The following is a 14,357-nucleotide window of genomic DNA, read 5'->3' on the forward strand; positions in this document are numbered from 1 at the left end:
TTCTTCTGAACTCAGTTTAGGCCAAGCTGTGAGTGCATTGAGAATTGCTTTCAATTCTAGGATGTTTATAGATAGAGCAGACTCCTCCTGAGTCTAAAGTCCCTGAGCTCTTATGGATGCCCAAACTGCTCCCCAGCCTAACAGGCTGGCATCCGTGGTCACAATCTCCCAACAAAGTTTCAGAAAACAAGTGCTCTGAGACAATGAGTCTTGGGATATCCACCAAGACAAAGAAATCCATGTCTGAGAGTCTAAGACTATCTTCTGAGAGAGATCTGAGTGGTCTCCGTTCCCTTGACTGAGCATACATAACTGTAGAGGTCTCAGATGGAAGCAAGTAAATGGAATAATGTCCATGGATGCCACCATGAGACCAATAACTTCCATGCACACTTCCACTGATGAATGAACAGAGGACTGAAGAGAACAGCTCTCCAGAATCTTGACTTTTCTGACCTCCATCAAAAAACTCTATGATCGTCCCCAGAAAACATACACAAGTACTTGGCACTAAGGAACTTTTTCCTAAATTCATCTTCCACCCGTAAGAGTGGGAAAAGTGAACAGAGAATCTGTATGGAATCTTGCTAACTGAAAAGTTGGTGCCTTGACCAAGATATCATCCAGGTAAGGAGCCTGGCCACAGCCAGAAGAGCCCCTAGAACCTTTGTAAAAGATTTGAGGAGCAGTGGCAAGGCAGAAAGGAATGGCTACAAATTGGAAATGTTGATCCAAAAAAGCAAACCTCAGGAACTTAAAATGTTCCCTGTGGATTGGCACACATCCTTTAGAATCAATTGTCTCCATTTTGAAGGTCGGAACCTTGAGAAACACGTCAAGAGACTAGAGGTCTAGAATGTGTCCCTCCTTTTTGGGAACCACAAAAAGATTTGAATAAAATCCCTGTCCCTGTTCTGCTAGAGGAACTGGGATAATTACTCCCAGAGAAGCCAAATCCCTTACACAGTTTAAGAAGAAGACCTCTCTTTTTACCTGGTTTACAGATAATCTTGATAATAGAAATCTGTCCCTGGGGGGACAAGATTTGAATCTTATCCTGTAACCCTGGGAGACTACATTTACTTCCCAAGGATCTGGAATGTTGCAAATCCAAGCCTGCTGAAAGAAGGAAAGCCTGCCTGCCCCCTACCAGATCCAGAACTGGATCGGGGGCGGCCCCTTCATGCTGACTTAGCATCAGCAGAATGCTTTCTGGACTGCTTACCCTTATTCCAGTGCTGGATAGCTCTCCAAGAAGTCTTGTCTTGCTCAGATTTAGAAGAGGAAGATTTCTGTCCCTTGAAGTTATAAAAGGAACAAAAATTAGAAGTCTGATGACCCTTGGTTTTATTCTTCTTATCCTGTGGTAAAAAGACTCCTTTTCCACCAGTAACCGTGGAAATGATCTCTGCGAAACCAGGACCAAATAAACCCTTAAAAGGTAGAGACAGAAGCTTTGATTTGGAAGTCACATCTGCAGACCAATATTTTAACCAAAGGGCTCTGCGGGCTAGTATCGAAAGAAACTAGAAATATTGACTCCCAGCCTGACAACCTAAATACTGATAAAAGTATTAGTCATCTTTAGAGCCGCGATCTTATCTTGGATCTCCTCTATAGTAGTCTCCTCTGAAATTAGATCCAACAAAGAGTCACACCTTTAAGCGACTACACCAGCAACTGTCGCAATACTAGCAATTAGATGCCACTGCAAACCCTTATGAAGAAACATCTTTCTTAAATAACCCTCCAGTTTCTGTTCCACAGGTTCTATAAAAGAGGACCTATCCTCAATAGGAATATTTACTCTAGGAACAGTGCGCCACAGATCTTGCACTGAATCAGCCACAGAAAACATATTTTTAAACACAGGGGATGGGTTAAAAGGAACACCTGGCTTCTCCCATTCCTGAGATATAATGTCAGACAAGCAATCTGGAACAGGAAAAATCTCCATGATTTAGGTTTGACATAATAAACTCTAAACTATTCAATTTATTAGCCTTCTTAGGAGCCTCTGCAATTGTTTCAGAGGCATCCAATGTAGCTAACACCTCCCTCAAAAGTAAACAGAGATGCTCCAGTATAAAGGGACAGTCAACACCAGAATTTGTGTTGCTTAAAAAGAAAGATAATCCCTTTATTACCCATTCCCCAGTTTTGCATACCCAACACTGTTATATTAATTCACTTTTTACCTCTGTAATTACCTTGTATCTAAGCTTCTGCTGACTGCCCCCTTATTTCAGTTCTTTTGACATACTTGCATTTTAGCCAATCAGAGCTCACTCCTAGGTCACTTCACATGCATGAGCTCAATGTTATCTATATGAAACACATGAACTAATGCCCTCTAGTGGTCAAAATGCATTCAGACTAGAGGCAGTCTTTAAGGTCTAAGAAATTAGCATATGAACCTCCTAGTTTTAGCTTTCAACTAAGAATACCAAGAGAACAAGGCAAAATTGGTGATAAAAGTAAATTGAGAAGTTGTTTTACTTTACATGACCTATTTAAATCATGAAAGTTTTTTACTTGACTGTCCCTTTAAATCTAAAATTAACCTCCTCAGAATCTACTGTACTAGAAGCCACAGATTCTGAATCAGAGATCTTGCCCTCAGAAGCTGCAGAGGAATGATCTTCGCTAGATAACTGAGAAAGACTAAACAAATCAGTCTTGGCAGAAACAGAACCCATAGAAATGTTTTTAGATTTCCTCTTTCTTCAACCAGAACTAGATAAAGCACTTTGGGCTGCAGAAACTGCAGAAGTCAACTGTGCAGCAAAATCTTTAGGCAAACAAACACTCCCAGAAACTGACTGAGAGGAACTACAGGGCACTGCATGTGAATATGTCAAGGACAGGGACATGTTAGAGGAAGGCTAAGACAACCCCTAAACAACATTATCCTGAGAAAAAGAAGGCTCAGATAAGGAATCCTTATCCTTAGATAATAAAACCTTATTAAGGCAAGGGGAACAAATTTGCACAGGAAGAATAACCTGGGCATCTGCAGAATAAAGACATTTATCAAATGACAGAGAAATCTTGGGATCAACATCCCTAGTAAAAATAAAATAGACACAGAGAGAAGCACACTCACAGGAATGAACAACTGGCTCAATACTATTGTTAGCCTGTTCTATGGTGATTTACCAATTGGGTGCAGCTTCTTTTAGCCCAGTAATGCTTTTTACAGAGAAGAAATTTCCTGTAGTATATCAGTCTGATCCCGCCTATTACGGTCAGTCCAGCGCCGAAATACCAGGCAATTCCTCTCTGAACAAGGAGCACAGCAAATATAGCGCTTTATTTTCCTTAAACTCTAAATTCTATATAGAAAAATTTGAATAAAAAAAAACTTTAAGCATAGCTATTAAATAATTATGAAAACCGGCACCTCTACACCCCAGTCAGGCTGGAGAGACTCACCCAACCGGTAACCAGGAATCCAATCCACACCAGCAGATAAATCCTGTTCAAACTGCAGATCCTAGAAAGCTGCAAACATCAGATAGAAGTGACATGCAGGAAAAACGATTGTATGGCAGAAAAGCTCTGACTCCTTGAAAACCCAGCTTCCAAACAGCTGGCTACAAACAAACTGTTCAGCACTCAGGAAGTAACTGAGTGGTCACATGTTCGCAAATGCAAAACTAAGGTGCAGTACAACAACTTTCTTAAAGAGATATTACCCAAAAAATATAAAAGGTAACTTTGTGCAAACAAATCCACATAGCCAAAATAAAAAAAAACTTCACATGACAGAACCAGTGCCCTGAACTGCTGCCCAAAAAATCCCCAAACTTTAAAAGGGATATTCAGTCCCATAAGGATCTACTTGTTTTTTTAAACTATCCTTTTTTTTTTTTTTTTTTTAAAAAACAAGGAGCTCCTAAGTGCTGCATCCTTCTCACCAAGGGCCCGATCCAATATGCAGCGTCGCCCGCAAAAGCCGGCGACGCCAAATTTTGCACTGGTTTGGTATCACATATACGGCGTAACATAGAAGTTACGCTCGTATATTTCTGCCTTCGGCCGTAGTTTTTTGGCCCATAGACAGGTATACCAAACCCGCGCAGTTTGGTATCCAATATACAGCGTAAGGACTTACGTGGCGAAAATGGAGAAATCTTACTCCATTTTCACCTCGCCACAAATTACAGGCGTAGTAAGCCTTACGCTGAGTATTGGAGCCCTGTAACTCCCTAAACTACCTGCAAAATAAAACCTAACACCTAACGTATGCGCAACGTCTATCTACCTGTCAACTGCAATCCCCGCCGCAATCCCTAATAAAGTGTTTAACCCCTAAACCGCCTCTCCCGGACCCCGCCGCCACCTACATTAAATGTCTAACCCCCTAATGTGATCCCCCTACATTAAAATTATTAACCCCTAATGTAATCCCCCTACACCGCCGCCATCTATATTAAATGTATTACCTCCTAATCTAATCCCCCTACACCGCCGCCACCTATTTTAACTATAATACCCCCTAATATGAGACCCCTACACCGCCGCCACCAACATTAACTATATTACCCTCTAATATGATCCCCCTCCCCCTCCGCCACCTATATTAAAATGATTAACCCCTAATCTAATCCCCCTACACCACCGCCACCTATAATAAATGTATTACCCCCTAAAATACTAAAATGTCCCTACCCTAAACTAAATTACAAATAGCCCTGAAAAGGGCCTTTTGCGGGGCATTGACTCAAAGTAACCAGCTCTATTACCAGCCCTTAAAAGGGCCTTTTGCAGGGCACTGCTCCAAAGTAACCAGCTCTATTACCAGCCCTTAAAAGGGCCTTTTGTGGGGCATTGTCACAAAGTAATCAGCTCTTTTACCTGTAATCTGACCCCCCTACACCGCCGCCACCTATATTAAATATATTACCCCCTAATCTGACCCCCCTACACCGCCGCCACCTATATTAACTATATTAACCCTAATTATATTAGGGTTAATATAGTTAATATAGTTATTATATTATATATATTATTAATATAGTTAATAATTAATAGTTATTATATTATATATATATATTAACTATATTAACCCTATCTAACCCTAACACCCCTAACTTAATTATTATTGCAATAAATCTAAATAATATTAATCTTATTAACTACAATATTCCTATTTAAAACTACTTACCTATAATATAAACCCTAAGATAGCTACAATATAATTAATAATTACATTGTAGCTATTTTAGGGTTTATATTTATTTTACAGGTAACTTGGTATTTATTTTAACTAGGTACAATAGCTATTAAATAGTTAATAACTATTTAATAGCTACCTAGTTCAAATAATTACCAATTTACCTGTAAAATAAATCCTAACCTAAGTTACAAATACACCTAACACTACACTATCATTAAATTAAATAAACTACAATCATCTAAACTAAAATATAATTAAATACACTAAACTAAATTACAAAAACAAACAAACACTAAATCACAAAAAATAAAAAAAGATTACAAGAGTTTTAAGCTAATTACACCTAATCTAAGCCCCCTAATAAAATAACAAAGCCCCCCAAAATAAAAAAATGTCCCTACCCTAAACTAAATTACAAAAAGTAATCAGCTCTATTACCAGCCATTGCCCCAAAGTAATCAGCTCTTTTACCTGTGAAAAAAAAGAACACCCCCCCATTACAACCCACCACCCACACACCCCTACTCTAAAACCCACCCTATCCCCCCTTAAAAAAACCTAAGTCTAACCCCCAAGTGCTCCTTACCTGTCCTGAAGACCGGCGGAGAAGGTCCTGTTCCAGGCGGCGACCTCCTCTTCTTCCAGGAACCAGCCGGCGCGGAGTGGAGGAGTTGAAGACCGATGACCGCGGAGCGGAAGACCGTCCTCCCTGGAACTGAAGACAGGTGATGCAGGAACTGAAGATCGGCGATGCTGGAAGCCATGGAGCGTGGAGGATCCTCTTCATACAATTGCCGCCGTACACTGAATCTGAATTCAAGGTACACAATTAAAAATGGTGTCCCTTGAATTCCTATTGGCTGATTTGAGCCTTCAAATTCAAATCAGCCAATCGGATGAAAGCTACTTTAATTCTATTGGCTGATTTGAATAGCCAATAGAATAAGAGCTACTGTAATTCTATTGGCTGGATCAGCCAATCGGATTGAACTTGAATCTGATTGGCTGATTCCATCAGCTAATCAGAATTTTCCTACCTTAATTCCGATTGGCTGATAGAATCCTATCAGCCAATCGGAATTCGAGGGAAGCCATCTTGGATGACGTCATTTAAAGGAACCTTCATTCGGACTTAGGACGTCGGAAGAAGAGGATGGATCCGCGCCGGAGGTCTTCAAGATAGAGCCGCTCGTCATCGGATGAAGATCGAAGATGCCACTTGGATGAAGATGGTTGCCGGTCCGGATCTCCTCTTCTGCCCGGATAGGATGAAGACTTTGGAGCCTCTTCTGGACTTCTTCAGCCGCTTGATAGAAGACTTCAGCCGGATGATGGATCTCCAGCCCCCGCTTGGGCTTGGATGAAGATTTCGGAGCCTAGACCGATCGGTCATACCCGGTGTGGTGAAGATAAGGTAGGAAGATCTTCAGGGGCTTAGTGTTAGGTTTATTTAAGGGGGTTTGGGTTAGATTAGGGGTATGTGGGCGGTGGGTTGTAATGTTGGGGGGGGGTATTGTATGTTTTTTTTTCCAGGCAAAAGAGCTGAATTCTTTGGGGCATGCCCCGCAAAAGGCCCTTTTAAGGGCTGGTAAGGTAAAAGAGTTTTTTTTTTTTAATTTTAGAATAGGGTAGGGCATTTTTTTATTTTGGGGGGCTTTGTTATTTTATTAGGGGGCTTAGAGTAGGTGTAATTAGCTTAAAATTGTTGTAATATTTTTATTATGTTTGTAATTATTTTATTTTTTTTGTAACTTAGCTTTTTTATTTTTTGTACTTTAGTTAGTTTATTTAATTGTATTTATTTGTAGGGATTTGTATGTAATTAATTTATTGATAGTGTAGTGTTAGATTTAATTGTAGGTATTTTATTTAATTAATTTATTGATAGTGTAGTGTTAGGTTTAATTGTAACTTAGGTTAGGATTTATTTTACAGGTAATTTTGTACTTATTTTAACTAGGTAGCTATTAAAATAGTTCTTAACTATTTAATAGCTATTGTACCTGGTTAAAATAATTACAAAATTGCCTGTAAAATAAATATAAATCCTAAAATAGCTACAATGTAATTATTCGTTATATTGTAGCTATAGTAGGGTTTATTTTACAGGTAAGTATTTAGCTTTAAATAGGAATAATTTATTTAATAAGAGTTAATTTATTTCGTTAGATAAAAATTATATTTAACTTAGGGGGGTGTTAGGGTTAGGGTTAGAGTTAGCTTTAGGGGTTAATACATTTATTAGAGTAGCGGTGAGGTCCGGTCGGTAGATTAGGGGTTAATACTTGAAGTTAGGTGTCGGCGATGTTAGGTAGGACAGATTAGGGGTTAATACTATTGATTATAGGGTTATTGAGGCGGCAGTGAGGCGGATTAGGGGTTAATAACTTTATTATAGTAGCGGTGAGGTCCGGTCGGCAGATTAGGGGTTAATAATTGTAGGTAAGGTAGCAGCGACGTTGGGGGGGCAGATTAGGGGTTAATAAATATAATATAGGGGTCGGCGGTGTTAGGGGCAGCAGATTAGGGGTACATAGGGAAAATGTAGGTGGCGGCGGTGTGCGGTCAGCAGATTAGGGGTTAAAAAAATTTAATAGAGTGGCGGCGATGTGGGGGGGCCTCGGTTTAGGGGTACATAGGTAGTTTATGGGTGTTAGTGTACTGTAGAGCACAGTAGTTAAGAGCTTTATGAACCGGCGTTAGCCCAAAAAGCTCTTAACTCCTGTTTTTTTCTTGCGGCTGGAGGTTTGTCGTTAGAGTTCTAACGCTCACTTCAGCCAAGACTCTAAATACCAGCGTTAGAAAGATCCCATTGAAAAGATAGGATACGCAATTGGCGTAGGGGATCTGCGGTATGGAAAAGTTGCGGCTGCAAAGTGAGCGTTAGACCCTTTAATGACTGACTCTAAATACCAGCGGGCGGTAAAAACCAGCGTTAGGACCCCCTAACGCTGGTTTTGACGGCTACCGCAAAACTCTAAATCTTGGCGTATATTAATAATATATATAATATAATAACTATATTAACTATATTAACCCTAATATAATTAGGGTTAATATAGTTAATATAGGTGGCGGCGGTGTAGGGGGGACAGATTAGGGGTTAATATAGTTAATATAGGTGGCGGCAGTGTAGGGGGATTAGATTAAGGGTTAATATATTTAATATAGGTGGCGGTGGTGTAGGGGGGTCAGATTACTTTGGGACAATGCCCGCAAAAGGCCCTTTTAAGGGCTGGTAATAGAGCTGGTTACTTTGGGGCAATGCCCTGCAAAAGGCCCTTTTAAGGGCTGGTAATAGAGCTAGTTACTTTGGGGCAATGCCACGCAAAAGGCCCTTTTTAGGGCTATTTGTAATTTAGTTTAGGGTAGCGACATTTTAGTATTTTAGGGGGTAATACATTTATTATAGGTGGCGGCGGTGAAGGGGGATTAGATTAGGGTGTAATGTAGTTAATATAGAAGGCGGTTGTGTAGGGGGATTAGATTAGGGGGTAATGTAGTTAATATAGATGGCGGCGGTGTAGGGGGATTACATTAGGGGTTAATAATTTTAATGTAGGTGGTGGCGGTGTAGGGGGATTACATTAGGGGTTAATAATTTTAATGTAGGTGGCGGCGGTGTAGGGGGATTAGATTAGGGGTTAATAATTTTAATGTAGGTGGCGGCAGTATAGGGGGATCACATTAGGGGGTTAGACATTTAATATAGGTGGCGGCGGTGTAGGGGGATTAAATTAGGGGTTAATAATTTTAATATAGGTGGCGGCGGTGTAAGGGGGTCAGATTAGGGGGTAGTACATATAATGTAGGTGGCGGCTGGGTAGGGGGCTCACATTAAGGGGTAATATAGTTAAAATAGGTGGCGGCGGTGTAGGGGGATCATATTAGGGGGTAATATAGTTAATGTAGCTGGCGGCGGGGTCCGGGAGCGGCGGTTTAGGGGTTAATACATTTATTGTTAGGAGTGAGAGGGGGGATTGCGGATAGAGGGGTATACGTGTCGGGCTATTTTTGGGAGGCGTGTTAGACAGTTACGGGAGATTTTATAATTTAGTCAGTTTTTGTAAGCGGCGGCAGTTTCTAAAGTGCTGTAAGTCACTGGTGACTCCAGAAATTTGTACTTCGCTAGTTTGTCCGTCTTACGGCACTTTAGCATCTGACGGCGCCGTATATGGGATAGCTCGAGTTGCAAGCTGAAACTACGGGCGGCGCAGGTTTCCACGCTTGCGCCGAAACCTGCGCCGTATATCGGATCGCGCCCCTAGAAGGTAAAAGCACTTACCTGTGGATCCGCTGTAGGGAAGGCACAGAAAACAGGTGTAACCGAATCCTCACTGACATAGACCTGTAAATAAAGATAAAACAGAGTAACCCACCCTGGTTTTCTATTTAGGGGTAGCAAAAATGTTGGAAGGTAAGCAAAGACCACCTCGCCATCTTCCAACTGCTAAAAGTCACCATTACTCTTACTAAAGAGAATTACATGGACACAGCATAACCCCAATTTTTGCTTGCAGGTAAATGTACCCATTTAAGGATTAACAACTTGATTTCTTCAGACACCTTTTTCGCACATCACCTACAATGTTACACAGGCAAAAGGGATTGTGGGTAATAGAAGGATACTTGAAGCTTTGCTAGGGTGCACTTTGCCACCACCTGGTGGCCAGGAGTTGAATTTCCACTAGAAATTGAATGGATTGTTGAACTCCCCATGCCATTGGAAAGAAACAGTTAACCAGTGTTCTGAAGTTGCCATAATGATTCTAGTGTAAATCTCGATTGTGCTCATCCGATCGTGTTTACTTTCAACTCAGAATATGAGTGGTAAGTAGGGTGACCATATTGCCGCTTTAAAAAGGAACACATATAAAAAATATGTCAGGGTTCTTATACAAACCATTTCTTTAAACAGCCCTGACATATGTATTTTTCATATGTGTCCCTTTTTAGAGCGACAATATGGTCACCCTAGTGGTAAGCCCAATAAGCACAAACCCTCACAACATAACCCTTAGCGCTCGGTGCAAACGTTTTCACTACACTATAGCGCTAATTTGTTAAAGTTACACAGAAACTGTGAAAGTATAATCAGAATTTATAAATTCACAATCCTAAATACACTGCTGTATACAAAATAAAATACAAAGTATAAAGTGCAGAGTTTAAATGTAATAAAATATAATCTGAGTGATATTTGATAGAAAATAGAAAGCACAACGTGTACATTCAGCAGAACTGGCATGTCATATAGTGCTATGTTGTACTGGGCTTGTCTTCATTTACAGAAATGCAGGGAACGCCCCTTGGAGAAGTAAAGCAAAACCTGCCTTTTTAAAATTTCTTTAGGGATCTTGCAGTGCTGGAGGATCTTTTTATTTTCTCATCTAAATCTTAACCTATTTACCGGTCAGACAAAAGGGGAACCAGAATTAAGGTGAAACTGTCGATAGATGCTATTTTCTTATTTGCTGTGAGTTTTTGAAGGTGGGATTCTTTAGATGCTAAGGGGTTCCCCTATGTACAAAATTCTGCCCTTAGTTGTCCTGGGGTCCATGGGTGTTGGGTTTGTGATGGTGAGGAATCTAGTGGTCTAGATGGTCTGGGGTTAGAACATCTAAGGATATTATTAGGGCATCAGGATACAATTACAGTGACAAGTTCATAGATAGGGTTGACATACAATGGTTGCCCTAGAATGCAGAAGGTTACTAATAGCCTTGAGAAAGACCCTGATGGACTGAAATGTATTGACAAAGTGCCAGTGTCAGAGGGACTTGCATCACTTGAGAACTATTCCCTGAAGTAAGTCTGCAGTAAGTAATATGCCACTATGGAATTTATATGTTTGTTCTAGTACCCTTGCTGTTTTCAAGGCACGGACCCATGGAAAGGGCTGTTATTCTGAAAATATAATTTGGTTCAACATGACCTTTTCCTATAATATTTTTCCTTATATGACATAAGCTATTATGACTTTGTTATTAATGAACAAAAAATAACATTTGATCATAGAAATATGCAAACAAAGATTTTAACTTCAGATAAGAACCATAGACCTAACAAGTCTGCCAAGAGTTTCTATAAAGTATAAGCTGAATTAGTTTGTGGGATTGCCTTAGGCCTTTATTAGTGATATCATTCACATCACCCCAGGCATTAATTAGTTTTTAGGATAGCCTTATACTTATCTTATTAGTCTGTAGTAAAGCAGTAAAGCCATATGCTTATCCAAGGCATTCTTGTTGTCCTCTACAATGGTTACTATCTCTAATGGAAGTTTATTTTATGAATAAACCACCTCTCCTGTGAAGAATCTGCAAATTACTCCTGAACCAACAACCCTTCAACATGAGATCATGACCTCTTGTTCTACAATTTTTTATTTGTGAAAAAATACTTACAGTCACAGCTTTAATAAGCCTTTTAATATACTTGAAAGTTTCTATCATAATATCCTTCTAGAGATATGGACCCCAAAACTGCCACAATACTCATGATGAGTATTTGAATGAATATGATGTACAAAAAATAATAATAGATATCCCTAACAAATGGGGATTTGTCAATGTTTTTGCTCATATTGCTTATATGTGTATATTTATTTTTATATTGAGATTGCAGTTTATGAATTATTCATGTTTTTTTTTTTATTATTTTATATAGTGTCAGGTGAAATAGAATATTACATACAGGGCTTGAGCATGACTGACTGCAGTTTGGTTAGTTACTTGATGCCCCAGAAATCACCTGGAGGATGTCAGCATGCACAGCAACAATCTGTTGTATTGTTTTAGATGCCACTGTAAGAATTAGTAATGTTACCTTGTTGGAAATCGTTCTGTGGAACCTTCATGAACCTCAGGTCAGCGTAAGTCATGGCATCAGCCATATCGATCAGAATGAAAAGCTGGGGTGAGAGATGTGTGTTCTATATCAGATGAGGAAGGACATTAATGGAAATTAAGGGAAAATATGATGATTATAAATACCAGATACAAAAAGGGGAAATAAGTGCAGATGTGCTCAGCCATGCATCAATATAATATGAGGGTTTTTTCTACTTTGTGTAATTCAGACAATGAGTTAAATGTAATTAAAATATAAACTGTATATCAAAAGTGTCCTTGTTTAAGCAGATTATGGCACTGAGTAAATTAAAAAAAAAAAACAACTTATTCACAGTTAAATTTCTTTCAAATCGTCTGCTAAGAGCTTCTAAGAAGAATCAGCACACCTTGCATACCATAATAAATAAAATTTCAAATTTAGTGTGCATATAGTTGCCCAGACTACGGGGCATGACACATAGTTGCTTAACTGGAGTGCATCTGAAAGCACCAATAACGGGTACTGCAAAAAGGCTGGACAGATTTTAAGCTAATTACACCTAATCTAAGCCCCCTAATAAAATAACAAAGCCCCCCAAAATAAAAAAAATCCCTACCCTATTCTACATTAAAAAAGTTCAAAGCTCTTTTACCTTACCAGCCCTTAAAAGGGCCTTTTGTGGGGCATGCCCCAAAGAAAACTGCTCTTTTGCCTGTAAAAGAAAAATACAACCCCCCCCCCCAACATTAAAACCCACCACCCACATACCCCTAATCTAACCCAAACCCCCCTTAAAATAACCTAACACTAATCCCCTGAAGATCATCCTACCTTGAGTCGTCTTCACTCAGCCGAGCCACCGATGGAACTGAAGAGGAGATCCGGAGCGGCAGAAGTGATTCTCCAAGGGGCGCTGAAGAAGTCTTCCATCCGATGAAGTGATCCTCCAGGCGGCGCTGAAGATGTCTTCCATCCAGGCGATGTCATCTTCCAAGCGGCGCTGAAGAAGTCTTCTATCCGGGCGATGTCATCTTCCAAGCGGGGTCTTCAATCTACTTTCTTCAGGATCCATCTTCATCCCGCCGACGCGGAACATCCTTCTTTCCCGACCGACTACCGACGAATGAAGGCTCCTTTAAGGGACGTCATCCAAGATGGCATCCCTTCAATTCCGATTGGCTGATAGGATTCTATCAGCCAATCGGAATTAAGGTAGGAAAAATCTGATTGGCTGATTAAATCAGCCAATCAGATTGAGCTTGCATTCTATTGGCTGATCGGAACAGCCAATAGAATGCGAGCTCAATCTGATTGGCTGATTGGATCAGCCAATCGGATTGAACTTCAATTTTAAGGGCTGGTAAGGTAAAAGAGCTTTGAACTTTTTTAATGTTGAATAGGGTAGGGATTTTTTTTATTTTGGGGGGCTTTGTTATTTTATTAGGGGGCTTAGATTAGGTGTAATTAGCTTAAAATTGTTGTAATATTTTTTAAATGTTTGTAACTTATTTTTTTTATTTTTTGTAACTAAGCTTTTTTTATTTTTTGTACTTTAGTTAGTTTATGTAATTGTATTTAATTGTAGTTATTTGTAGGTAATTTATTTAATTAATTTAATGATAGTGTAGTGTTAGGTTTAATTGTAACTTAGGTTAGGACTTATTTTACAGGTAATTTTGTATTTCTTTTAGCTAGGTAGTTATTAAATAGTTAATAACTATTTAATAACTATTCTAACTAGCTAAAATAAATACAAAGTTACCTGTAAAATAAATATAAATCCTAAAATAGCTACAATGTAATTATTAATTACATTGTAGCTATCTTAGGGTTTATTTTACAGGTAAGTATTTAGTTTTAAATAGGATTAATTTAGTTAATAATAGAAATATTATTTAGATTTATTTTATTAATATTTAAGTTAGAGGGGTGTTAGGGTTAGTGTTAGATTTAGGTTTAGGAGTTAATAAATTTATTACAGTGGCGGCGGTGTAGGGGGGGGCAGAATAGGGGTTAATAAATGTATTATAGGTGGCGACGGTGTAGGGGGGGCAGATTAGGGGTTAATAAGTTTAATATAGGTTGCAGCGGGGTCCGGGAGCGGCGGTTTAGGGGTTAAACTATTTATTTAGTTGCGGCGAGGTGCGGGATCGGCAGGATAGGGGTTAATAACTTTATTATAGAGGGCAGCGGTATGGGGGGGCAGGATAGGGGTTACTAGGTATAATGTAGGTTGCGGCGGTTTAGGGGTTAATACATTTATTATAGTTGCGGCGGGGTCAGGGAGCGGCGGTTTAGGGGTTAATATGTATAGAGTAGCTTGCGGTGGGCTCCGGGAGCG

The 14,357-nt window shown here is 39.5% G+C and overlaps 1 protein-coding gene across 1 annotated transcript in view; it reads right to left on the reverse strand.

Moving 5' to 3' along the window:
* The window catches only part of LOC128648364 (B-cell differentiation antigen CD72), a 318,955-nt gene extending 306,845 nt beyond the window's left edge, over window positions 1–12,110 (reverse strand). Inside the window, exon 1 of the mRNA XM_053700961.1 lies at window positions 12,011–12,110. Coding sequence (XP_053556936.1) covers window positions 12,011–12,077 — 67 coding nt within the window. The 5' untranslated portion in view covers window positions 12,078–12,110. The remainder of the gene's footprint in view (window positions 1–12,010) is intronic.
* Window positions 12,111–14,357: the final 2,247 nt, after the last annotated feature.

This window comes from Bombina bombina, chromosome 2, assembly GCF_027579735.1.
Source record: "Bombina bombina isolate aBomBom1 chromosome 2, aBomBom1.pri, whole genome shotgun sequence".
Taxonomy (NCBI): Eukaryota; Metazoa; Chordata; class Amphibia; order Anura; family Bombinatoridae; genus Bombina; species Bombina bombina.